General features: G+C 46.4%; 1 protein-coding gene across 7 annotated transcripts in view; it reads right to left on the reverse strand.

Moving 5' to 3' along the window:
* FHOD3 (formin homology 2 domain containing 3) overlaps positions 1-25,234 on the reverse strand; it is a 402,086-nt gene that overhangs the window by 51,869 nt on the left and 324,983 nt on the right. For all 7 annotated transcript variants that reach the window (XM_080686376.1, XM_080686375.1, XM_080686374.1 and 4 more), the window contains 2 exons: positions 21,740-21,954; positions 1,952-2,224 (listed from right to left, as the gene is read on the reverse strand). In XM_080686376.1, coding sequence (XP_080542502.1) covers positions 1,952-2,224; positions 21,740-21,954 — 488 coding nt within the window. The remainder of the gene's footprint in view (positions 1-1,951; positions 2,225-21,739; positions 21,955-25,234) is intronic.

The raw sequence follows: 25,234 nt of genomic DNA on the forward strand, positions 1-25,234 counted from the left end.
TTTCAGTGTCTCCCTATGATTAGTTGTTCTGTTATGCCCAGTATGTTTATAATTTAGTTGTCAGAGGGAGAACCTGGGAGCAATGGAGCTTCTCAATCTTAACCAGATGCCTCCTCATTAATTTATTCATCAATGGTTTTGCAAGCCCCTACTGTGTTCTGGACATCCAGCATGAGCTCACAATGAACAAGACAGACATTCCCATCCTCATGAAGCTTACATCAAGTGGAGACAAAGGACAGTTACACACGTAATTACAACAAAGTGTGGTGAATGCTACAATAATGCCTCGCCATACGATAATGCATCGAATGGGACACACGAAACAAAGGAAAAGAAAACCACACAACCAGAATAAGTTGAATATCTTTCAAGCCTTGCAAGTTCATTTTCAAGTAATAGATGCAATCATTAGAATAAGATTGGAAATCATTTTGATGGTCTTTGTGATTTAGTTGCGAACATTCTGAGAAGCAAGAGCTATGCTGAGAAAGCTGTCCTAACTCCACAGCTGCTAATGGTGCATGAGCAGTGGGATTTTTTTAAGAACCAAAGAGCTATCACATATAAACATGATCACATCTCTTAGCACCAGACCGAAGCAGAAAAGTCACTGCAAATCCCGAACTCCTGAGGGTATACACTAGGACACCACTAGCTATTGTTGGAAAGTCAATGGTCCTTCCTGGGGAGCAGAGTCTCCATTTTTGGAAAGTTGTCCTTATTTGGAAGAATACTGGACAATATAATCCACGAAAGTTTTGTTCCCTGGCTTATTTTTACTAAGCCAACTCATTGATATGTTTTAGGCCTGCTACACCTAGTTATGAGGAATAACTCTGAAAGCTATTCATAAACATAAAACATTTTTAGGCCAAAATGTAAACAGGAAGACTTTCCCAACACCTTGTACAATGACCATAATTACATTAAATGTGAATACACAAGTAGAATTTGGGAGACTAACTGTAATCTGACTTTGAAAGAAATTAAATAAATAGTAATACATTTAATACATCTTAACACATACATCTTCAACTAAACAGACACAAGATTTTCAATGCAATGTTTCCTAAAATATAAACCAGAGGTGGGGAACATCTGGCCCGTGGGCCGTATAAGGCCCGTGAAATCATTTAGTCTGGCCCTGCCCAGGCATTAGGGGTGAGTTAATTAAATGTTTGACCAAATATAGCAGCTAATTTTTAAGTTAATAATTTTGTATGGCCCGAGAATGATGTTATAGTATCCAAATGGCCCTTGGCAAAAAAAAAAAAAAAGGTTTTCCACCCCTGATATAAACTAATAAAGTCTTTTTGTCTTCTTTTGACTAACATTGTAGTAAATAAAATCTAATATATTATAACTGGTGAAAATTCAACTACTAACCATTTTAGACTACGCCATTGATTGACAGGTCTCATGGGAAACATTTTGGCTCCATTCATTTATTCAATTTTCATTCACTCACCCATGCTTCAGACATAATGTATTCTTAATCTGTGAACTAACAAGCCAGGCATGGGTCATGCCACTGGTTGGCGGGCCATTGTGGAGCTTTCATGCTTCCCTTAGGGCTCCTTGAATATATGTCACTCTAAGTTTGATGAAGGTTGGCTGTAAGACTTGCCTCCACTCTGAGGACTATTAGTTGACAGATTGCTCCCTGCCATCCTGACAGCTCTCAAGCCATGGGTAGGAAAGCCAACCCCATGGTTTCACATACAAATAATAATTTAAATGATTATATAAATTATTTGCAATTTTTACAACCCTCTGTGGCTCCCTCCCCAAGTCCCTACTGTGGACTAACATTACATGTAATCCCTAATCATAAAGTCACTATTACATGATGAGTGAGCTGGGCCAGCCGGTCACCGCAAAGGCCAGCAACCCAGGACCCCCGCCCCGGGGTCCCCTGGAATGTTTATGGAAAAAGGGGCTTGATTACCAGTGCCCCTGTCCCTGGGGAGCTTGTCCTCCTTCTCCTCCCTCTCTAACGTGCTGCTGGAGGATGAGATGCTCGAGGCAGAGCAGTTGTCCCTCTCGTTCACCTCCTCGTTCCGCCTCTCCTTCTCACTGAGGGAGGCTCGCTCTTCCAGCTCCTGCTCCACTTCGCTCTCAGTCCCCACGTGGGCAGGGGCTACTTCCTGGTTGGCCTCATCGGCCACCTGCCCCACCTCCTCCTCTGGTCCCGGTTCTGGTGCAGGATCCTGGGTGCTTGCTGGTGGAGACAACAATGGAGATATAATCACAAGAGGAAGCGTCAAGCATGGTGTGAGGATAGATGTGAGCTTGATTTCTCTGTGCTTTCCTGGCAGGCAGAATTCTACAGATGGCCCCAAGACTCCTGTCCCCTGGCGATTCAACCAAACACGGTCTGGGCACTGCTAGGAAGGGACTGTGCAACTGACATTGACCTTAAAATATGGAGATCATCCAGGAGGGCCTGATCCAATCCTGGAGCCTTTTGAAAGCAGGATGCTTTCTGATTAGGAGCAGAAAGAAGTCAGAGATATTGAAAGCAGGAGAAGGATTTGACACCACGCTGCTGGCTTTAAAGATGGGAGGCCATGTGACAAGGAATGTGGGTAACCTCTAAAATGCTGCGAGTGACTCCAGGCCTACAGAAAATAAGGCATAGGGACCTCGGTTTTATAAGCCCAAGAAACTGAATTCTGCCAACAACCTGAATAAACCTGGAGGTGGATTCTTCCCAAAGTCTCCCCATAAGAGCCCAGCCAGTACAACCATGAACACTGCTGAGTCATGCTGGACTTCTGACCTACGAAAACTGTTGGGTAATAAATGGGTGCCATTTTGAATTGCTAATTTTGAGCTAATTGGTTATGCAGCAATAGATAACTAATAGATGAACCTTCTGCCTCTTCAGGGAAAGAGAAAAAAAATCCATGGTGAATCAAGTTGGTAAGCAAGTAGCAGTCCAATGTTTTATCAGTGGCTATACCAATGAGGCTTGTCACCCTTTGCTTGAATTGTTTGCTCATAATGCAAACTAGTTCATACTTTTGAAAGCTGTGTGAACAATCCCTCATGGGCACAGACTATTTGTAAACCTCTCAAGACTGGAAACATGACACCTGTCCCAAGGTAAATGCTCTGCCCCTGTGTGCCGTCCTCTAGGGAGCAGAGGGTGCCACAGAGGGGCTTTCTTTGCGTGCTTTTGCTGAGCAAACTCTCTGCTGTGGGCTATGGATAAGTAATAAAATGGTTGAGAATTCAAAAAAAATTCTGAGCCAACTGCCACATATGGGGGCCAGAAGAGTTGGACTGGCCACCCCTGAGGATCTTTGACCCGTGAGGGCACAGCTACATTGAGGGAATCTGACGTTTTGCCCCAAAAGTGTGAGCTCAATCCCTAGGCAAACACAAATTCAGATAGGATCTGCCCATGGCAGGAACTGTGAGAGACCTTGCCAGACCCCATAAGAACAAGCAGACCAGGGAGCTCTCTCTCTGTGGGGGTATCCTGCCAGCTCAGGTGAGCAGGGATGGCTGGCAGTGGGGTGTGCACAGTGCCCCCCAGTAGGCCAGGCAGTGGCATTACTACATGGCCCCCCATCTTTAAAGCCAGCAGCATGGTGAGGAAAGCTCAGCATCCCAGCAAGAACTCATACCGTCAGGACTCACTGGGCCAGCAGCCCCGCCCCTCGTCGGCTCTCAGGCTGCCTTTCTCTAGGAATGCATCAGGGAACTTGGGAGGGAGGCAGGCAGTGGGGAGGGTGAGATGCCTGGGTAACTTCCAACCTCCACAGGAAGAAATACTCCTCGGTGGGAACCCCCTGCCCAGTGCCCTTCAGGTAAAAACTGGGTGTAGAGGATGGAGGGCCTCTCCCTTCTGCCTGCCCGTAGCTTGATGACACGTTGTACACCTTCTTCTGGGGATCCCAGCTTAATACAGGGGCCTCTTCCCTGGGAGACTGCAGGGAGGGAGGCCCAACAGCAAAGGCCCCTACTCTCTACCGGCCGTCCCTGCTGGGTGTCTCCAAGAGGGACGGTTATAGGAACTGGTGATAAGAGGGCAAAGTTTCTGGACAGAGATGCACTGACTGGCAGTAGCAGGAGGAAACCATAGGGCATGACCGTGAACATGAACCTACATGCCTATGAATGGGCATGTCAGGCACTTTTCCTTAAAAGCCAAACCTGGGCTGGTACAGGGAAAGAGTGAACCCGTCTTTGAGAAACATTCCCTTTACTGTTGAAGGAACTGTAATGGTAACTTCTCTTCATCTGATAATAGAGTATTTAGCAAAGAGATACAAAACCCTCTCTCTTTTACAAACATGGCGAAAGCATAGTTTCAGCAACAGCAGTGTCATCATTTGGTTGACAGAAAGCATCTGTTCTTGCGCACATTAACTTCAGAATAGCCACATCAAAACGGAAATGTGTTTCCAACAGCCTTGCATGTGGCATGCATTTGAGTTGTAATTGGGGAGCATATGGCGCAAACTGGCGAGGGTGTCTCCGGGTGGTTTCATTACTGACAGGGAGATGGGCGCAGTTGGTTGCCATAAGTCTATGTCTACTCACCCTCCCCAGGAGACGGGCAAAGTAGGAAAGATCCAGGACTTGATGGTTGTTTGACTCTAGCCTACATGCACCCCACTGTCATTTCGTTTTATAAGCAGGGACTCTGGCCTTTGATTAGCCAGCCAGTGGCTGCCTGAATAGGCGTGGGAATGTGCATGCAAGCTCTAGGAAGCCACGCACTCTTGGGGATAAACAGTGCGATTGCATCCCCCCACTTTAGGGCCTAGCTTCAAATATGGAGTCAGACGTTTATATGTGTGATCTACTGGGGTGGTTTCTCTTTTTCATTAGCTGGGGAGCTAGTCATCTCTGAAACTGATCAAACGCAGACTCAGTGTCTACCAGGTCTGATCGCAAATCTGTGGTATGTGAGGTTGTCCTAATGATGAACAAATTAAATACTATTCACACAGACTCAAGTCAAGCAAAACCACCAAGGATGGAGAGAGTGAAGGCAGAGAGCAAACACATAGCTGCTCATTCCCAACAATCTCCGTACACATATCCGGCAACATCTGTGGCATCGATGTAACAACAGCCTTGTTTTCAGAGGGCTCCCCACATAGCTAAAACCCATCAGCAAGTCACAGTGAGTGTCAGGCACCTACGTGAGTTCACTGGATGACAAGTGACAGGAGTCCCTGGAAGGAGCAGCCAGGGTCCTCGGCTATATTGATCAAACATAGGAACAAGGGCAGAAGGTCCCTGAGGACCAAGACCACGCCTGCCTCTTATGTCCAAGTGCTCCCAGCGAGGTCTTGAGCCAACACCTGCTCACAAAGTTCTTTCTCAGTGATACTCAGGAAGCACCCTGAGAGTACCCACGAAATTCCAGATTTCTGCCCCCCTTTCACATTATCTTTCATCAGGACCTCCCTCGTCAACACCCCCTTTCACACCATCATTGCATTTGAGTCATTGCCCCACACCAGGCCGCTGCTCTCTGGGCAGACACAGAGAATAGTACCATCTACACTCCCTGAGTCCCCAAGAAATAGAAGAACTAAATTAGTCCGCAGGAAAAGTCCAAAAGACAGCTAAGGTATTTGCCAACACCCGGGGTGAAAACTGCTCACAACTTCCCACTCTTGCTGGTCCCAGTATTTATGAGCCTTTCTCTGGCCAGCAGTGGTGCTGGTGGCGAGAGAGACAGTGATGCAAGACAGACCTGGCTCTTGCGGAGGTTACAGAGGAGCCAGGGTTCCTACCCTTCCTGCCTGGCCTCTGCCCGGCAAAGTTGGGCCAACCTTGCTACCGATGGACCCAGGGAAAACTCAGCCCTCGGCTCCCTCTAGACACAACTAAAAGTATTCATCAGCGTGGCCAGTGTGGCTCAGTGGTTGAGCATCAACCTAAGAACCAGGAGGGCATGGTTCCATTCTCCGTCAGGGCACATGCCAGGGCTGCATGCTCGATCCCCAGTAGGGGGTGTGCAGGAGGCAGCCAATTAATGATTCTCTTTCATCACGATGTTTCTCTCTCTCCCGCTCTTCCTCTCTGAAATCAATATTTTTAATTTTATTTTAAAAATAGTTATCAATGTTACAGCTGTTCTAAGAGCAAAAGCATGATGCCCTGGAGGGTATGGTCAGGGTCTTTGGGGTGGGATATGTGTATCTGAGCCAAAATGGCATTTAAGCCGAGTCTCCAAAGATGACAAGGAGTTAAAAGGGGGAAAGTGGACATGAGAACGTCTGGGCAGAAGCAGAAGGAGGAGCGTGTGCCGAGGCTCAGAGCACAGGGTGTGCTGCAGGAATGAAAGATGCCGGCATCGGGGGCCAGGGCCACGGTAAGAGGTAAAGGCCTGGAACTTTACTCTCAGGGCTGTGATGGCTGCTCAAGTGGAGACAGGCGGTGCTTCAGTTTGTCTGAGAGAAGCCCCCGATTACAACTGCATCGTAATCAAACCACACTTCCCGCTGGGACAGTTCCGGCATGCCTGCAGCTGCGAGGGAGGCTCCTAGTCTGTGTGGAGCAAACCGACAGGAGGCAAATGCTGCAGACCAGGAGGCGGAGGCAGAGGCGGGTCCATGGACTCAAGAGCAGAAGGAATGAACTGCACTGCTGGGAGAACGCAGGGCACGTGACTGCGACTCTGGACAGTGGGGTGAAGCCTTCTGTCCCAAGACCCACTGGGGAGGTGCTGTATCAGCCTTCAGGGAAGCAGGGGATGCTGCAGGGCTGCCTGTCTGTTGGGAGGTCTTCTAATTGCCCTCAGAAAGCTGAGGCTGAGGAACCGGTAAAGGCTCAGGCCAGGGGGCCGGCAGGCAGGGAGGGACAGTGCGGCCACTCCCCACTTTGCCACACTTGTCCATACCCACCGCACCTGCCAATCTCCTCTAACGGAGAAAGGACACAGGCAGCTGACGCATCTCTGGGGCTGGGCAAAGGGGGGGACTATAAGGACTTGGGCAGGTGCCCAGGCAGCTCTTCTCCTGCGGGCGGCTTTGAGTTTGGAAATGAAAGGAGGACATGGCAAGAAGTGCCTGGCAACATGCAAGGTGTCCAAACCTGGGATCTGTCCTTCTGGACCACGTCCCGAGAGAGCAGGCTGATGGGGGCTTGGCACTTCCAGGGGCGCTTAGCCAAGGCCAGAAGAATGCATTTGGCCGGGGCCTGCACTGACCTGATGCAGAGGGCTTCCAACTAAATTTTAAGGCTGGGGTGGGGGAGTGTAAGGAAGAAGAAAGAAGTCAAAATTCAACTGTACGAAGGAATACAGTAATGGGTCATTTAGGTAACGTGGAAGGAATAGCAGGAAGGAAGATGTGTGCGGTATATTCAGAAGGAAGTAACCAGGAACCTGGTTGTTGCCATCCTTGAGGAAGGACCCATGACCTGAGCATGGTCACTAATGGGAATTCTTTATCCAAAGGAAATGGTCTTACAGGAGAGAGAGGTTGGGGAGCCAGGATGGGACCATTAATATAAGAACCCCAGGAAAAGAGGGAACACTTAAGTGTTTTTATTGAGGGAATATAAGAGGGTGGCCAGTCAGGTGACTGGTACTCCCCTCATGCAGATCACAAAGGTGGGAGAGCGATGAGGACAGCACAGGCCTTGAGGATTTTAACCACTCCGCCCTGGTCCAGGTCAGCCAGGGCAGACATCAACCCGTACCAGCTAGTTCTCTCTGTCCCCCACAAGGCCCGGCACCAATTCCTCATCTCCTGAAAATCCCCAGGCCCAGCTTGGCCTTAAAGTGAAGTAAAGAAGTTACTATGTATTGAGTACCTTCTATATACCAGGGAAGGCCTAGATATTATACACTCGTTACCTTATTTTTCTCACACCAACCTTATGAAGGTCAGGGTCCCCTGAGAGAAATGAGGAAACAGGTTCAGAGAGGTTCAGTGGCTTGTCCAGGGCTACACTGTGGGCTGATTGCTCCTCCAGACCCAGTCTCTGCTCCGCTCTACTGGCCTCTATGGAGAGCATCTCCCAGGAAGGACCAGCCAAGGTGGGCAGAAGTAGAGGATGGAATATTTATGCCCCCGCTCTCTTCAGATGGGTCACAGTTTGGCAGAAGCAATTAGTCAGGCCATTAATTCTGTCCCATAGGCTCCCTCCCAAGTCTACAGAGATCTTATTAAGTTCCTCCAGGCTAGTTTCTGGATGTTTCCCCACCCTCAGATGGTCCCCTGACCCTCTGCACACCTCTGTAAGGAATCCCTCAGGCCCCCTCTGAGCATCCGCCATCTTCCAGAAGGACTCACGGACAAGCTGAGCAAATGCTAGGATTTGAACCTCGAATGGCCTGAACAAAAGCTCAGGCTGTGAATCATGATGTGCCTGTGTGGTGACTGACTTAAGCCTTAAAGGAGAAGTATACTATAATCATTTCTTTAAAAAATAAAAAGTACGGTGGGCACAAACGTTCCAATTCTGCTTTCATCGATGTCCCTCACAGCAGAGTCCAGAGTGTCCAATTGGAATCTCTTGTCATGCGATTTTTCTTTGAAGAGATAAATTGCTGGTGGAAAGATCTGAATTTAATAAGACGTTGGGTGGCTTCGATTGATTTCAATCTGTGATGGTGTCTCGATGACTTTGCCAGGACTTGGCTTTCTGGCAGGTCTTATGAAACCAGGGGCTGGGCCAGCCAGTTCTATAATAGTGGCTCCAAATTGTGTAGGTTCCAGGGACCTCCCCAGTTCATAGCTAATAACTAACACCATCGACTTTCAACTGTGGCTGAATCACAGAAATGTGAAAAAGTTCCCAAGAGAAAAAGCTCAGAACTTTGAAAATTCTTTAGCCTTTGCTTTTGGTGTAGGGCCAGCTCTCTCTAAGCTGTTCACTCAGATCTACTCTGCTGCTGGGTTTCTTAGCATCGCTACTATGGATATCTGAGATTGGATAATTCTTTGTTGTGGGGGGCTCTCCCGTGCACTGTAGAATGTTGAGCAGCTTTCCTAGGCTTCTACCTACTGGAGGCCAATAGCATCTGCTCCCAGTTGTGACAACCAGTCATATCTCCAGATACTGCCAAATGTCCCGGGGGGGGGAGGGGGCGGGGGGTTGATGGCAGTGGCAGGGGGCGGGAACAATTACCCCTGATTGAGAATCACTGCTCTGAGTGAATAGCTTCATTAGGATGGGCATAAACTTGGCTTACTCAAGCTGTACAAAAGAAATATTTGTCACCTGCAAGATTCTGAGTCATCAGTCAAATGAACTTGTATGCCTTTAAATTAAGCCCAGTTTTGTCCTCAAAGTTCAGAGCTACATTTTCTAAAACCATTAAGGCTGAAGCTGCCTCTTAAGATGAAACCCATACATGGTCAAAATTACCTTCAGAAGTCCTTTTGGAAGATGCCATTTTATAAAGCCCATGCCCATCCTCACAGTTCCAACAATCAAGGTTTTCATTTCGCTGCAGTGGAATGCTGTCAGAAATACCGAGCTTGTCACCATGGGCCAGTTATCTTCAAATACAAAAACTTAAACTCTAAAATCACATTTGATGTAGGAAGTCATTCATGCTGCAAGAGGCACATGAGAGTCAGGAATGGCCCAAGAAAAAAACAGATCTGTGGCCCTCGTGTCATGTTCACAAGGGGACATACGCCTGAGTCGATGTTGGGCAGGATTATAAACATGATTAAATTGTAACTTCCACTCCCCTCCCCCTTTACACCTCAGATTGATTATGTTTCTGACCGAGTTCACTTGGTTAAACATATATATGCTACCATTCCACTGTAGTATCATGTAGGACAAAAAGAAGGCAGTTTTAGGTCTAATTATTCTAATGGTTAGCATATAGATTCTATTTCATACCATAATGAGAAAATTAAGAGCACTTTGAGATTATTGTATCATTTATTACCCTCTCATTATTTTGAACTTGAATCTTATGCATGGTTTCAAACATCAGCCCCAATTTATGAAGACTTCCTTGGAGCTTTTTAAATTTCTATTTTAAGGTTAGGTCTTGTCCTGGTTTAAACAGAGTCAAACAGGATCAACCCTAATATCTGTTTGTCCTTCCATGCCTAGGAGAGCTGGTGGAACTCCTGGGTTAACTACATGACCATTTTCTTTTTCTTTTTCTTTTTTTTTTTAAAAGAGAAGTAGACTTCTAGTGTGTTTTTTTTTTTAAATATTTTTATTGATTTCAGAGAGTAAGGGAGAGGAAAAGAGAGATAGAAACATCAATGATGAGAGAGAATCATGATTGGCTGCCACCTACATGCCCCCTACTGGGAATTGAGCCAGCAACCCAGGCATGTGCCCTTGGGCAGAATCAAACCCAGGACCCTTCAGTCTACTGGTTGATGCTCTATCCACTGAGTCAAACAAGCTAGGGCCCATCCTATCTAATAAAGAGGGAATATGCTAATTGACCCTCACACCATTACAAAAATGGCAGTGCCCACAGCCAATAAGGAGGGAATAAGCTAATTGACTGCCCTGCCCTCAAAGATGGCAGCGCCCACAGCCAATAAGGAGGGAATATGCTAATTGACTGTCATGCCCTCAAAGATGGCAGTGCCCACAGCCACAAGATGGCAGCGCCCAGTCCCCTCAGCCCCACCGGTGTGCCTGCCTCCGGAGTTCCCCAGTCCCATCAGCCCCTCAGCCGCCCAGGGCTGGCCCGAGGCACAGGCAAGCCTCAGATGGCAGCTGCCCAGCTGCCCAGGGCCGCCCGAGGCTTAGATAACAGGGCCGGCCAAGGCTTGCACTGCTGGCAGTGGCAGCAGCAGAGGTGTTATGGGGCATTGCCTTCCCCTGATGGCCAGGTTGCCTCCCACGCCTGAGGGCTCCTGGACTGTGAGAGGGGGAAGGCCAGGCTGAGGGACCACCCCCTCCAGTGCATAAATTTTCATGCACCAGGCCTCTAGTTTTCTTATAAGAGCAAACTGGGAGACAAGCGTAACTTCAAACTGGCAACGCATTTCAACAGCACCTATAGCTCTTGTTAAGCCCCAGACAGAAACATCAAAGATGTCAACACAAAAAAATGCTATTTTGGAAGAGATATATTAGCATTAAAATGGATAGTCCTAAATAATAACAGCTAGCAAATAAATTGATTGAATTTGAGTATTTTTTTCCCTAATTCATATTTTTTCAGGTTGAGCAAGATAGAGTTACTGTTAATTAGATGTTCTAATGTGATTAGTAGAAACCTCATTCATTCCATAAATATTGATTTAGACTTTTCATGGGCCAGGCACTGTGCTAGGCACAAAGAAGTCAGATGTGAAAAACTGTCTTCCTTAAAATATTTTTCAAATCAAAGTGGTCTCTTAAGTCAGAGTCAACAGATATTATAATATCAAAACAATTAATATAAGGAAAATATTAGCTCTTCCTCCCAGTAGAGTATGACCAAGCCTAAGCAGAACCAGCTAGCCTGAGATTGGGGTAAAACTAGAAATCCACATTTAAATTCTCATTGCAAAAGGTTGAGCCTCTCTCACTTACATCTACTCACTAATGGATGTGGCTTTCCACTAATCAATGATTCAGTTTATTTGCGCTTGTTAACAAATTTGTTCACAAAGAAATGGAGAAAATTTCAGTTAAAATAAGGGCAGTTGAATAATTATTTTAATTATAAATTTGTTGAGGATCATTCTCTGAATTTTCTCTCTTTTTTAGAGTTTGATCTCAGAAAGAAATAGCCCTCATACATTATGTCAATTTTGTAAAAGTTTGCTCTCTATAGTAGGCCACCATCATTTCTTCATTTTTACAGAGTGGCCTATATAGTCAAAGATGTGTTCTCTATCATGGTCTGTGTAAAAAATATTACAGGGGAAACAGCTGTCTCTGTTGATTAATGTGTCTGCTTTCTTTTTTCATGTTGTTTATTCATTCATCAGCTCATAAAACAATCATTAAATGCTCCAAGAATTGGGGGATAACAAAGGTGAGTGCAAGCATGGGTCCTCCTCTGAGGAACCCACAGATGAGGAGGAAGAACGATTGGATATGAAATGAGATAAGCCCTGTATTTTAGGGGCACACAAGCTGAAGGGAAACACAGAAGAGGAAACAAATAATGCTTTATAGAATAGAAGATGCTTTAACTAGATAAATAAAAGCCCAGTGGCACCCAGTGGAAGAGGGCAGTCAGGCACAGAGGCATACCTGAGAGAACACGGCACCTTCCAGGTACTGATAGCACTTTGGTGTTGATGGAACATGACATGCGGGGGTGGTTGTGGTGGTAAAAGCCTGGTTGTAGGGACTAGATGACCAATAGTTAAGGTCTTAACTTTATGTTGTAGATAATGGAGAACCACTGGAAGATTTTAAGAATAAGGTATAGATAATGACTTTTTTGATTGAGTTGCTAAAACAAACCTAGAAGATGTAAGATCTATTAGAACCAGATCAGAGATGGCTAAGACTTGGATTAATGCATTGGTGATAGAAAGATAGGGAAGAGAGAAAGGAGCACAAAAACACTTGGTGATTGACTGGATAAAGGGAAGAACATTGAAAGAAGAGTAAAAAATTACATGTATGCTTCCAGCTTAAATGACTAGGCCAAGAAAGATGGTCTTAACCAGATGAGGACTAGAAGATACAAGTAGGTTTGAAGGTTGAAATTTTATGGGTGAGAGATAGATGACATCTCCCATCTGAATGTCTGACACCCATTAAGTCTGCAGTATCTGAGGAGCATTCACATGTTGATGTCTAAAAAGGCTGGATACATGCTTCCTGAGCTCAAGACGGCCAAGGCTGAAGATGCAGACCTAGCAATTTTAGCACCTGGTAGGTAGTTAAGATTCACAGGTAGGGATCCAAGGTCATAGCCATAGGGTGTGGCGTGAAAATAGAGGGTTGCTGGAGAAGGAACCTTGGAAAAAACTGGACACTTAGGGGGCAGATAGAAAAACAGTAAGAAGATTGAAATAAAATGATGAGAAAATAATAATAAAAGTGTAGAAGACATGAAAGTCAATTAAAACACTGAATCTCAAGATTATCAGTGGGATACACAGGAATCCAGAGATGCTGGACCTAGAAAGTCAACAAAAATCTACTAAAACTTCTCACTGTATCTAGTGGAGGAGCTTTCTCAGAAGATGTTCCAGTTTCAGAAGGCTCCAAAGATTCTTGCCATGCTCAGAGGCAGATACGATGCATTCCAGGGATTCTCTTGAAACAGCATACTTTTAGGGACTAAAAAACCACTGTGTGATTATGTTGCCCCACACAGCAGGCATTGTATCATTTAGTACAAATATCTTACGGAGGTTGGTGATGGGAAGATAGGGGTGCTAGATGGAAAAGAGGAGTGGTGAAGGTGGCAGAGTGGTGATCAAGGTCCTGACCACAGATAAAGACTCTAAAAGGAACCAGCGAGTTCTTCATTTTTATGTAAGGAACCAGAGAGTTATTCCTTTTTGCTATTTCCCAGTCTCAGTCACTGACTGAAAATTCAAAGTACCACCTGATTAAGAATGCTCATTGTCCCTACCTGTGGAAGCCTCCTCACTGCACCTGGAGCATTTTCCCAAGGCTCCCACCTGGAATGCAAAGCACTGATGTCTTTCTGGATTCCCTGTTAGCACCTCTAGGTGCAGAAAAACCCATTCACCCGCCTCCCCCACCGCCCACACCGAGAGCCTGGTGCAGACTGGGTCTTGGAGCTCCTGATCCTCTTTTGCTATGTCAAGAACAAACAAGCTAATTACTATTCAAAACCTTAATTTTTTTATTTACATTAAACAGATTTTAGGATGCAAATTTGATTATAAAGGTTGGTTCAAAACCATTATAATCCAGCACTTAGAAACAATTCTCCAAGGGTCTCTTGTGTTCTGCAGTCCTGCAAGCAGAGGCACTGATAGCCTTTGCTCTGGACCAGTGGTCGGCAAACTGTGACTCGCGAGCCACATGCGGCTCTTTGGCCACTTGAGTGTGGCTCTTCCACAAAATACCACGTGTGGGCGCGCACGTACAGTGTGATTGAAACTTCGTGGCCCATGCGCAGAAGTCAGTTTTCGGCTCTCAAAAGAAATTTCAATTGTTGTACTGATGATATTTGGCTCTGTTGACTAATGAGTTTGCCGACCACTGCTCTGGACTATCTTTCTTTTTTTTTTTTTTTAAATATATATTTTATTGATTTTTTACAGAGAGGAAGGAAGAGGGATAGAGAGTTAGAAACATCGATGAGAGAGAAACATCGATCAGCTGCCTCCTGCACACCCCCCACTGGGGACATGCCCGCAACCAAGGTACATGCCCTTGACCGGAATCGAACCTGGGACCTTTCAGTCCGCAGGCCGACGCTCTATCCACTGAGCCAAACCGGTTTCGGCTCTGGACTATCTTTCAAAGGATGTGTGCAAACAGCCTTGGAAGACAGAGATAGTGTCTCCCACTACAACACAGGGCAGGTTTATTGCCCATGGTGTAAAAGACAATGTCTTTCTCTGGGGCAAAGGGAAGGCATGCTAACTGCCCACTCTCAGAGATGGAATCCCTAAGCTCAGGTTTTCTCTTTGTGTGCATTCAGGCACCACTTGTGCCTGTACATATCACCTTGTGGGAACTGGGGCTTGGAAAATGGCACAGATGCTGATACTCTGGCTACTATTGTTGTTATAAGCAATTAAGTTATTTGTCTCTGATCCAGAAGTTTCATGTCTTCTGCCAACAACATCCATGAAATTGTGGCAGGCTAACTTACTAGCTTACCAAATATGGTAAAGTCTTAGACCCTTCACAGATTTTGATACCTGATTGCTATCTGTAAAGTTATGTTGATCACATGATAACCTTCTTTAACAACTTTCCCAATGCCATTATTTGCTTTGTCTTTACTTAAGTATACTTAAGTAAGATTCATAATTTGTGTACATCAAAAGGATTCAAGACTGCCTGGTTGGTGTGGCTCATTGGTTGAGCATCTACCCATGAACCCAGAGGTCACCAGTTTGATTTCTGGTCAGGGCACATGTTTGGGTTGTGTAGGAGGCAGCCGATCCATGCTTTTCTCTCATTAATATTTCTGTCTCTCTCTCCCATTCCCTTCCTCTCTCTAAAATCAATAAAAACATATTTTTTTAAAAAAGAACTCAAGACTATTTAATGGTCTAACATATGGTGCAAGGAAACGCACTGCAGGCAAATGTTCTCTATAGGAGGAAAGATGGGAAGGCTTTCCTTTTTCCATGTTTAGAGAGAATGAAATGGCAAGGCCATAAAAAAAAATCTAATGATTATAAAGGCTCTCAAAAAGAACTCCAAAGCAGGTGTAGCAGGCAGGGCCTTAGCCTTGGGTAGAGTTCCTGAGAGATTTTGTTTAATTGACCAAGTGGCATCAAGTAGTAGCAGTAAGATGAGGTATGGGGAGGTGTGGCAGCCCTGAGTCACAGAACCACAAGGAATCTAGTTTCCTGCCAATTCATGAAATAAGGGACTGGAGGTGTCCAAATCTTTATGCAAAGGAACTAGCATGCATTGGGCTGATGATTGATGATATTTTGCTGCTACTGTGCGAACTGGAAATAAGATACCAGATGTCTCTGATATCTGCCATGTGGATTAGGTAACTTAGAAGAGTGTCTATGCCTGAAGGAGACTCAAAACATGTCACACAACAAAAGTGACCAAGATGCTCAATGACTGGTAACAACAGCCATGATGATGAATGATACCTACATGAAAAATGATTATTATTTAAACAAATTGAACATTTCATGATATAGGTATTCTATCTAATAAAGAGGGGATATGCTAATTGACCATCACTTCATCACAAAGATGGCTGCACCCACAGCTGAGGCCAAGTTCCCTTAAGAAGCCTTAACGAGCAATCAGCAGGGACCTGAGGCTATGCCCTCCCCCGCCCCTGTGGGGCTTGACAGGTGACCTCAGGCCGTGGCCCCCACCCTGGCGTCAGGCTAGGGGACCTCAGGCCACACTCCCCACCCCAGTGCCAGGCCAGGGGACCTGAGGCTACGCCCTCCCCCGCCCCCATGGGGCTTGAGAGGGGACCTCAAGGTGCTCTTCCCATCCTGGTGCTGGGCTAGGGGACCTCAGGCTGCTCCCTCCACCCCAGTGCCAGGCAGGGGGACCTCAGGCCTCACCCCCCACCTGGAAGGGCTTGACAGGGGGCCTCAGGCCGTGCCCCTACCCGGCAGAGCTTGACAGGGGACCTCAAGGTGCGCTTCCCGTCCTGGTGCTAGGCTAGGGGACCTCATGCTGCTCCCCCTGCCCTAGCACCAGGCCGGGGGACCTCAGGCCACTCCCCCCACCAGGTGGGGCTTGACAGGGGACCTCAGGCCATGCCCCCCGCCCCAGCACCGGGCCAGGGGACCTGAGGCTGCACCCTCCTGCCTGGCTGGGCTTGACAGGGGACCTCAGGCCATGCCCCCCACCCAGCGGGGCTTGACAGGGGACCTCAAGGTGTACCCCCAGTGCTGGGTCAGGGGAACTCAGGCCACGCCCCCGCCCAGCAGGGCTTGATGGGGGACCTGAGGCTGCGGCCCCCCAACCTGGTGGGGCTTGAAAGGGACCTCAGGCCATGCCCCCCACCCAGGGGGCTTGACAGGGTATCTCAGGCTGTGTCCCCCACCTGGCAGGGCTTGACAGAGGACCTCAAGGCACGCCCTCTCCCCAGGTCTGGCTCGGGGGACCTCAGGCCACACCCCCCGTCCTGGCACCTGGCCAGGTGGGACTGGCCGGGTCTGGATCTAGCCCAATGCGGGGGGGGAGGCTGGCCGGGTCTGGGTCTCACACGATTTTGAGGTGCATGTGGGTGAGTGGGGACTTGACTCTGGGTCCCGTGGTGAGCCCCAGACTCTGACAGGAGGAAGGTTTTCATATACATTTTACTAATTTTCTTTCATATCTAACACTTCTATTATAGAAAAAGGGCAAATAGCAATATTAAATTATTTCCTCTAATTAATCCCCTTTTAATGTGCACGAATTTCGTGCACCGGGTCACTAGTATGTCTCTATTTTATTTATGGATGTGAAGATCAGGAGGTTAGAGGCATTGTCCTATTGACTAGTACTTTCAACACTAGAATATCTAAGAGAAAATATCAGCATACCATGTCAACAATTTCTGTGAATGCCTCCAGGTGAATGCTGGTGAGTAAGACATGGCCATATACATCATGGTTTATATCTCCAATGGCCAAACAATGAGATATTTGGAAATATCTAGAAATCCAATGATAGGTAGAAACTAGTGTTGAATATATTTTTCCCTGACGGATCTCAGAGGTAAGTGGGGCGGGTGGTGGTGGAGGGGTAGGGAGTGATTACTAGTAACCAAAGAATTTATATGCATATTTGCATAATCCATGGACATAGACAATAGTGTGGTGAAGGCCCAAAGTGGGGCAGGAACCAAGTGGATGGGGGCAACAGGGGAAAAAATGGGGAACATCTGTCATACTCTCAACAATACAGATAAAAAAATTAATATAGTGTAGTAAAATTTTCAAAAGCATCTCCAAAGTATTATTTCTGTGTGCAATATATGAGTGGAGCAAAGTAGGTTTACAGTTTATTATTTTCAAATGGAAAATAATACAATAATTAATAAATAATAATGCAAGAAAAAACTGTTTCGTGTACTCAACTGTAAACCTACATTTGCCCCACCCTGTAGAGCACTAAACTAAAACTAAGAAAAATAATCTAGCCATTATACATGCTTTCATGGTGTCACTAGTAGGTGAAAGATACTTATAAACACTTGATAGCAGCTTCTTTCTACCAGGAAAGGCCATCTGTCTCTGTCTAGTTTCAGGAGGGACTCAGGTGTGTGCGCCAAGGAGCAAGGAAGGAACACAGTTCTAGTTTCCAAGGAGGTAGTTCAACCCTGGGACACCATGCAGAGACCACCATCAATGCCTGGTTTTGAAATGAGAGCTTTTCCCCACTATTTCCATGAGATAGGTTACCTAGATCTAACACCTGCTGGGATAAAAGGTTACCTTGCTATGTTGATTTCACTTGTGGGTACATGGATTAGTTTTAATCCTCAGGGTAATTTCCTCAAGAGTCATATCAAAGAACTCTATCCCAATAAGAATGCTGCATTTTTTCTCTGGTTTATGAGAATAATTTACTTGTTCCTAGAGTCATCTGTGAGTTTTTTGAAATAATAGAAAATAAATTTATTAGATAGATATTCTGATGTATACCACCAGAGCTCAGGGAAAATAAGGAAAATATAAATAAAGCAATGGGTGAAGAGATAGGCTCTTCCATGTTTACCTAAATTTTGGGCTGATTGTTTCTGTCAATTAGAGCACAATGCAAATGAGAACACATGTATGTGTTTCTTCCTCACTTGGGCCTGATAGTTTCACACAGAGAAAAAAATATTCAGGCCAGCACCACTAAATTCTAGGCAGTATTGGGACAAACATCCGCCATGAGCCACAAGAGGGCCAGATGGAAAAACAATTCAAGCACACACTGACCTGAGGGTGGGGGTAGTGGCACAATTCATACAAGTTACAGCGATTTAGCTGGGAGAGTTTGGGGCTGACAGATCTCACTAGATAGCACACAATGCTTTGGGTGTTTTACCATTAGCCCTTCCCTCTTTAAAGACATATTTTGTAAGAGAAAAGGTAAAGAAGCTTTTGGTATTTTCATATCTTTTGCTATTAAAAGGTGTCCAGAATCTGAGTAAAGAGTTTTAACAAAAGAACCCAGGAAGTGCTCTTTAATCCCGAGGTACACAGAATTCGATAAGAAATATACATCTTTTTGTAAATAGAATTCTGAAATGTAGGCCATGATATTGCAGATACTGGAGAGAACACCACCACAAATACTGTGATACCATGATGCCCTGAGAAATGGCTGGGCTGAGCGCCAAAACAATAGCTGTACTCCCAGCAGGGTGCCAGCACCTTTTTGAGACTTGGTAAGAGATGGATGCTAGCCTCCCCATTATGTACTCAGATGCACAAGGTATTAACTAGTAGTATTTGGGAGGAAGGGGCAGAGCATGGCAGAATTATCACACAATTCCACAAGGTGAAAGAATGAAAAAGCGAGTCAACCCCTGGCACATTTGGACCACATCATGCCAGGTGTTTGGTGCAGGACAAACATCTGGATGTGTGATTATATTTTTTTATTCTTCCTCCAGATACTGGGATATTGTAAATGTTAGGGATAAGCAAAAAATTACTTTGATCATTTGAAAATGGGAACTGGGCCCTGGCCACTGTAGCTCAGTGGATAGACTGTCGACTAGCGCACCAAAGGGTCACAGGTTTGATTTCCAGTCAAGGAGATGTACCTGGTTTTCAGGTTTGATCTCCAGCCCTAGTCAGGGCTCATATGGGAGGGAGGGTATCTCTCCCACCTCTCTCACATTGGTGTTTCTCTCTCTCTCCCCCTCTCCCCCATTTATCTTTTCCACTCTATAAAAATCAATGGAAAAAAATATCCCTGGGTGAGGATTAACCAAAGGTAAAGAAAACAAGAAAAGAAAATGGAACCTGGTAAAAAGAATAGGATGCTAGGATGTTTCAAAGAACAGTAACAAACTGAGCTGAGGGAATCCTTTCTGTAATACCAAAGGCATTAGGCCTAAGGGCAAAGGTCCTCAAGTCAGAAGGCACCATCAGCAGTTCTTGCTGAAACCATTCTCTAATACTGTTTCTCCTCACACACTTATCATTTCCAATGGAATAATTCACTTAGGTATCAGGACAAGAATGTTAGAATACACTACTGGTCCCAACTGACTTGGGTGAAAATTACTTAACATGAGACGGACAGCTCTTTTAGATTGCACAAGAGCCACTGCTTTCTTTCTCAGAAAAAAGCAAACATCACACAATGATATGGTATCAATCTGTAATTATGTCTAAATTCAAGTTCCTATTCCTTTTTCAGAGGCAGAGGTCTCTTACTGTATGATTTCAGTCAAACATTTGCTCAGTCTCTATTAATTTCTTCTTTGTAGAGGAAAATGACATTTGCTTTTTAAAAAAATATATATTTTTATTGATTTTAGAGAGGGAGATAGAGATAGAAACGTGAGCAATGATGACAGAGAATCATTGATCAGCTACCCTTTACACATCCCCTACTAGGGATCGAGCCCGAAACCGGGCATGAACCCTCCTGGTTCATAGGTTGATGCTCAACCACTCAGCCACACTGGCTGGGCTGACATTTGCTTTTTATCTTTCTGAAAGCATACTGAAATAACTTTATGTTCTCCAAATGCATATTGTATGTACTCAAAACAGTATTTTCTGTGTCCTTATTGAAGTTTAACATGTTCTTTTTCATAGGCTAGAACAGCCTCCGGTTTGACTCTAACTGGGCAAAATACTTAAGGAACTCTCTTTTTGCCACAGATATCAACTAGATTAAAATTTTTGAGGACAAAGACTATTTAGAGATACTGACAATTCCCTCAGCTTGGGGTTTCTCTGTATTTCACAGCTGAGACAATCATTCTGTAAACTTCTGGAGGTACAACAATTAGCATGAAAAGTCCCAAGATTAAGTGCAGAACTCCTTTGCAGGGAAATGTTTTTCATATCGCCAGTTCAGTCAGAGCAGTGATATCAGGCAGGGCTTGGGAAGCACAGAGTTGTCACAGAACAGTCATTTTTCCCGATTCTCAGAGTCTCAACATTTTAAGACCGACATTACTCATCCATGACTGAGCCATCTGCCTGGGACGGTCTTCTGCGGCTCAGGGACCAGGAGGACTGGCCGAGATGCAAAGCCCTGGTGCAGCCAGCCTGCCCTGCAGAGCGGCTGGGGGCCGGGGGCCGGGAGAGCCAGTGAAGAATTGCACAGACAGTTCTGTTCCGTTACAGACAGTTCTGCTGAGGTCACGGAGTCCTGCCTTGTTTAAATTAAATTTGACGCCACATTTAGGCAACCCTCCTAGAGTTACGAGTTGTGTGTCTCTGTTGTCTCTGTTGGCTCAGTCTCTGTCAGGCTGCAAGCCCTAATATTTGGTAAGCCCACCGGTGCTGGCTGCCGGGTTAACCAGCTGGCCCCATGGAGGCGCCTGTGCCCAGAACCACCCCCTCTGCTAAAGTGAAAGAAAACGGACCCACAATGTGCGGAGCAGCCAGGAAAGCAGCTGATGCTCCGAGGCTGCAGTGCACAATGTCCTTGTTTTCCCCCAAATAAAGCGAAGGCGACGGGGAAATTTTCCAGGGCCAGCCTGCCTGTCTGCACACATGCACCTCCACCCATGCCACGTGCCAATAATCTTTACTATTTTCCTTTTTATTTTCTTCTTCGACATTTAATGCCTATGTTCACGAGGTCCACATTTTTCTTTGCCTGCACTGCTTAATTTTATTCTCCATCAGTTTAATTTAAACCAGACCAACCATCCCTTGGGTATGAACATTTCAAAGTGGCCACTTTATGGGGCAGATCCAATAAAAAAACAACATGCAAATGATAGAGAACTACGTTAAAACCCTGTGATTTAGAATGAGATGTCAAAGTCAGTCTTATCTTCGGAATTTTTTTTCAATGACCATACACTGACCCTCTTTGCAATATCTTCACTTTCATGGAAGTGGTCTGAACACCCTCTTGCACCTGTGGCAGCCCAGGCTGCAGTTCCCCCTAAGCCTATCCTCAGCTGACTGTCAGTATTCTTCTGAACGTAGGAATGGGTACTACTGCCCAGAAAAAGCCTCTCTGGTATTAATGAGCCCTCCCCTCTCCCAGCACTCACCTTGCGGATGCTGAGGTGTTCCCAGGGAGGATGATGCTCCTGGGAGAGCCTCTTGTGAGTCTAGAGATGAAGGGCCGGGACTCAGAGGGGCGGGGGCGGCCGGGGCTGCCGATGAGGTCAGGTCCAAGGAGAGGTCAGCTCTGCCCCGGCTCACGCTCCGGCTTCTCAGTTCCTTCTCGTGCGCCTCAGCTGCCAACTGCTCCAAGTATTTGTATCTGAAAGTGAAATTCCAAAGGGTTTCCGTAAAAAGAAAGAGGAGCCCGTGGCTGGTGCTTGTTTATGGATGAAACACCTGCAGAGAGAGCTGGTTTCCTGATGCCGAGCACAGCGCGGGGCTGGCTGGAGGGCCCGCTTGCCAGGAACGCCCAGCAAAGCCAAGACGCTAGTGATTAAACATCCCGCATCAGGCACAACCAAACAGCCGGCGGGGAGGGGGCGGGGGCGGGGGGAGCATCACACAGTCCCCAGACACCGGCTCGCGGCTACAGAATCCTAGTTTGCTCTTTTAGGAAACATTTGTACAAATAAGCAAAACAATAGTAATGACCATCAAAAAGGCCCCACAGTGACAGCTGAAAACCACACACCCTCGGAGCTCACAGCTGTGAAATGGGAGGGTGCCCTTGTGTGGCAGAGAAACAGTGCCCCCCAAATACCGAAAGGGGGTGTTGGACCAAGGCCTCCCTGAATGTCTGAACCTGCTTCAATGCTCACAGCAATGCGACTGGAATTCACTTTGTTCTCCCGGTGTCGACCATGGAAACTTTTTTATATTCTAAAATATTTCTGAGTCGGACTCAGACATCCAATAGCTTGGACCTGACGTCACATATAGTTTATTCATCAAAGTCAGTTGAAAAGAACAAAGATACATCTGTTTTGCATTTCAGGCAGGCAGAACCCACTAACTGTTTATTAAGACCAGCTACCAATCATATTCCGCATGGTGCGCTTTATAGATCAGACCAAAATAACTTTGAAATATGTGCCTCTTCCAGATGTCTGCTAATTTTACCCACCATTATTTGTTCAGAAATAAATTTATGGACCCAGCTGTAGCCGGGTTCTGACTATCTTACCCACCACTAGACTTTGAAACAGCTTATTCAAGACCCTCCCTCACATCCACCCAGATGTACTGCTTCAGTTCCCCCCAACGGGCAAGAGCCCAGCTCTGGCCCACCATCGCCCCCAGATGGCACTCCCATTTCACTGGGATAAGAAAGGCGGGGCACCTATATGAGACCTGTAAAAAATGCATTTAGAAAGCACGCACTTCTTCATTCATCCTTACGGTGGGCGTGGCTCCCATCTGTCATCATCACCTCCTCCCTGCCAGTCCAGCGGCAGCCTGCCCCGGGCCAGGCTCACACGCACGCCTCCCATGAGGCTGCCTTGGCCACCACAGCTGGAAGCGATCGGGGCCTTGCCTCAGAACTCATGTCGGATATGTAGCCCATTCAGCTAGATGGCATTTTACATTTACTGCCTGGCATACTTAGTCATCTTTTCACATGCATATGGCTGTTTTCAACAAGCAGATAATAGGACTTTTGAGAACAGGAAGATTACCCCCTTTGTTCTTTCCCTCAGTGCCTTGCACTTGTCAGCTGACGGGAAGTGAGCAAAGTATGCAGAGAACCATGCAGGGCAGCACTCCACCTGCAGGGGTCAATGGGGGGACGCTGCCTCTTGGAGAGGCAGTGACTTGCACAGGAATCGCTGGTAAAAGGTGTGGTGGGTCTGCATATATACAAATGCCTGAGGTTGGCTCTGAGAGCAGCGGCCTCACTATGAAGGGTGGAGACGCTGGGCCCAGAGAGAAAGCTCTGGAAACTCTGGGCTTTCTTTTCCAACAAGGTCACCTCTCAAAAGGCAGGCGAGGAGACAAAAGAAAAGTATTTCTGCACTTAATTCTGACCAGCAGGGGAAAACCACTGGGCTTGGAGGGGATGGGAATCTTGGAAGAGAGTGGACTTGAGGATCAGATGAGATAGTGGCAAATGCAAGGCCAGGAAGGCTGCAGCCCAAGAGTCTGTGAGCCCAGACATCCCGTGTTGAGTCAGAGCCTGCAACCGGGGAAAGGGGCAGGCAAGGAATGACATGCACATTAGGGGACGTGCACGGTCCGAGAGACTGGAGATCAGGAGCAGGAAAGTTGTGCTCATCAAAATCAGAAGAGGGCAGAGAGAACGGTAACAAAGCCAGGAGGACCTTCACACTTCACTGGGTCCGGCCCTGGTCCTGGCCTCTCCAAACCCCGTCCATGGGCAGCTAGGCTGGCAGGCATGTGCTAGCAGCCAAAGTACTCACTCTATTTCCTGGGAGACTCCAGGGGTTCCTCACTCAGAGGCTAGGTATATACGACTCAAAGACTATTCCTGTCTCACGGGGGCCATCCTCGGGATCCAGAAGCCATGGGAAGAGTCACAGGTTTAATCTGAATTGTCCCAAGGGTGTGTATGTGGCAGATCAGAATGGCAGGGAAGGGGACATGGGGACTTGTTTAATGGATAGAAAGTTTCAGTTTTACAAAGTGAAAAAGTCTGGGAAGTAAGGAACATGGACCCCACACACATGCGCGGTTCTCAGGAAGAGTTAACAGACAGAGTCTTTGTCCTTATTTCTGAACCTCTTTCCACCTCTCGCCTCCACCAGCGTCCTCATCTGTTTTTGAAGTCAGTTACACTTGCAAGTTTTATCTTTTCCCCCAGCAGCTTTTTAAACAGGGATGAAAGCTTAGCTCCCTCACCCCCACCTCAGCAGCTAGGTCAACTCACCAAAGTGGAAGGTCCAAACCAGAGAAAAAGGTTCAGATGTTTCCCCAAACCCCCGTGTAAACAGAGAGGTGGGCTGTAAGGAAAGACAGAGAGCCCGCTCCTGTCCAGCTAAGAAGCCTACACAGGTGAGTGACAGAGAGGCAATGATGCGCCAGAGTGAGAGGAGTGGCAAACTCCTCTGCACACGTTCTCCAGGTGTAAGTGATGTTCTGCTTTGGGGAAAAGAACAGTAAATAATATCCAGGGACAGGTAGCCTTTGGTGGTTTGGAAAATTCTGAGGTCAGTCTGAGCCAGTCAGACCTGACATCTCCCCAAGTGCTTTCGAGCCGTGCCTGTGCCGATCGAGCCTGACAGCCATGTGGCCAAAAGCTCGAAAAAGTGCAACATCTGGAGGGAATGCTATAAAAACAACAAAACAAGATAAAATAGAATTTCTTAAGCTTGGGCACAAAGCAACAGCATTTCCAGTAAAAGTATATATCATGTCCACCAATGTAAAAAAAAAAAAAAAAATGGTACATCAGGTCAGAGCAGCTCAGTGCTTGAGCATTGACCTACAAACCAGGAGGTCACAGTTCGATTCCTGGTCAGGGCACATGTGGGCTCGATCCACAGTGTGGGGCGTGTAGAAGGCAGCCGATCAATGATTCTCTCTCACTGATGTTTCTAACTCTCTCTCCCTTTCCCTTACTCTCTGAAGTCAATAAAAATACA

This window comes from Plecotus auritus, assembly GCF_963455305.1.
Source record: "Plecotus auritus genome assembly, chromosome: 8".
Lineage (NCBI taxonomy): Eukaryota > Metazoa > Chordata > Mammalia > Chiroptera > Vespertilionidae > Plecotus > Plecotus auritus.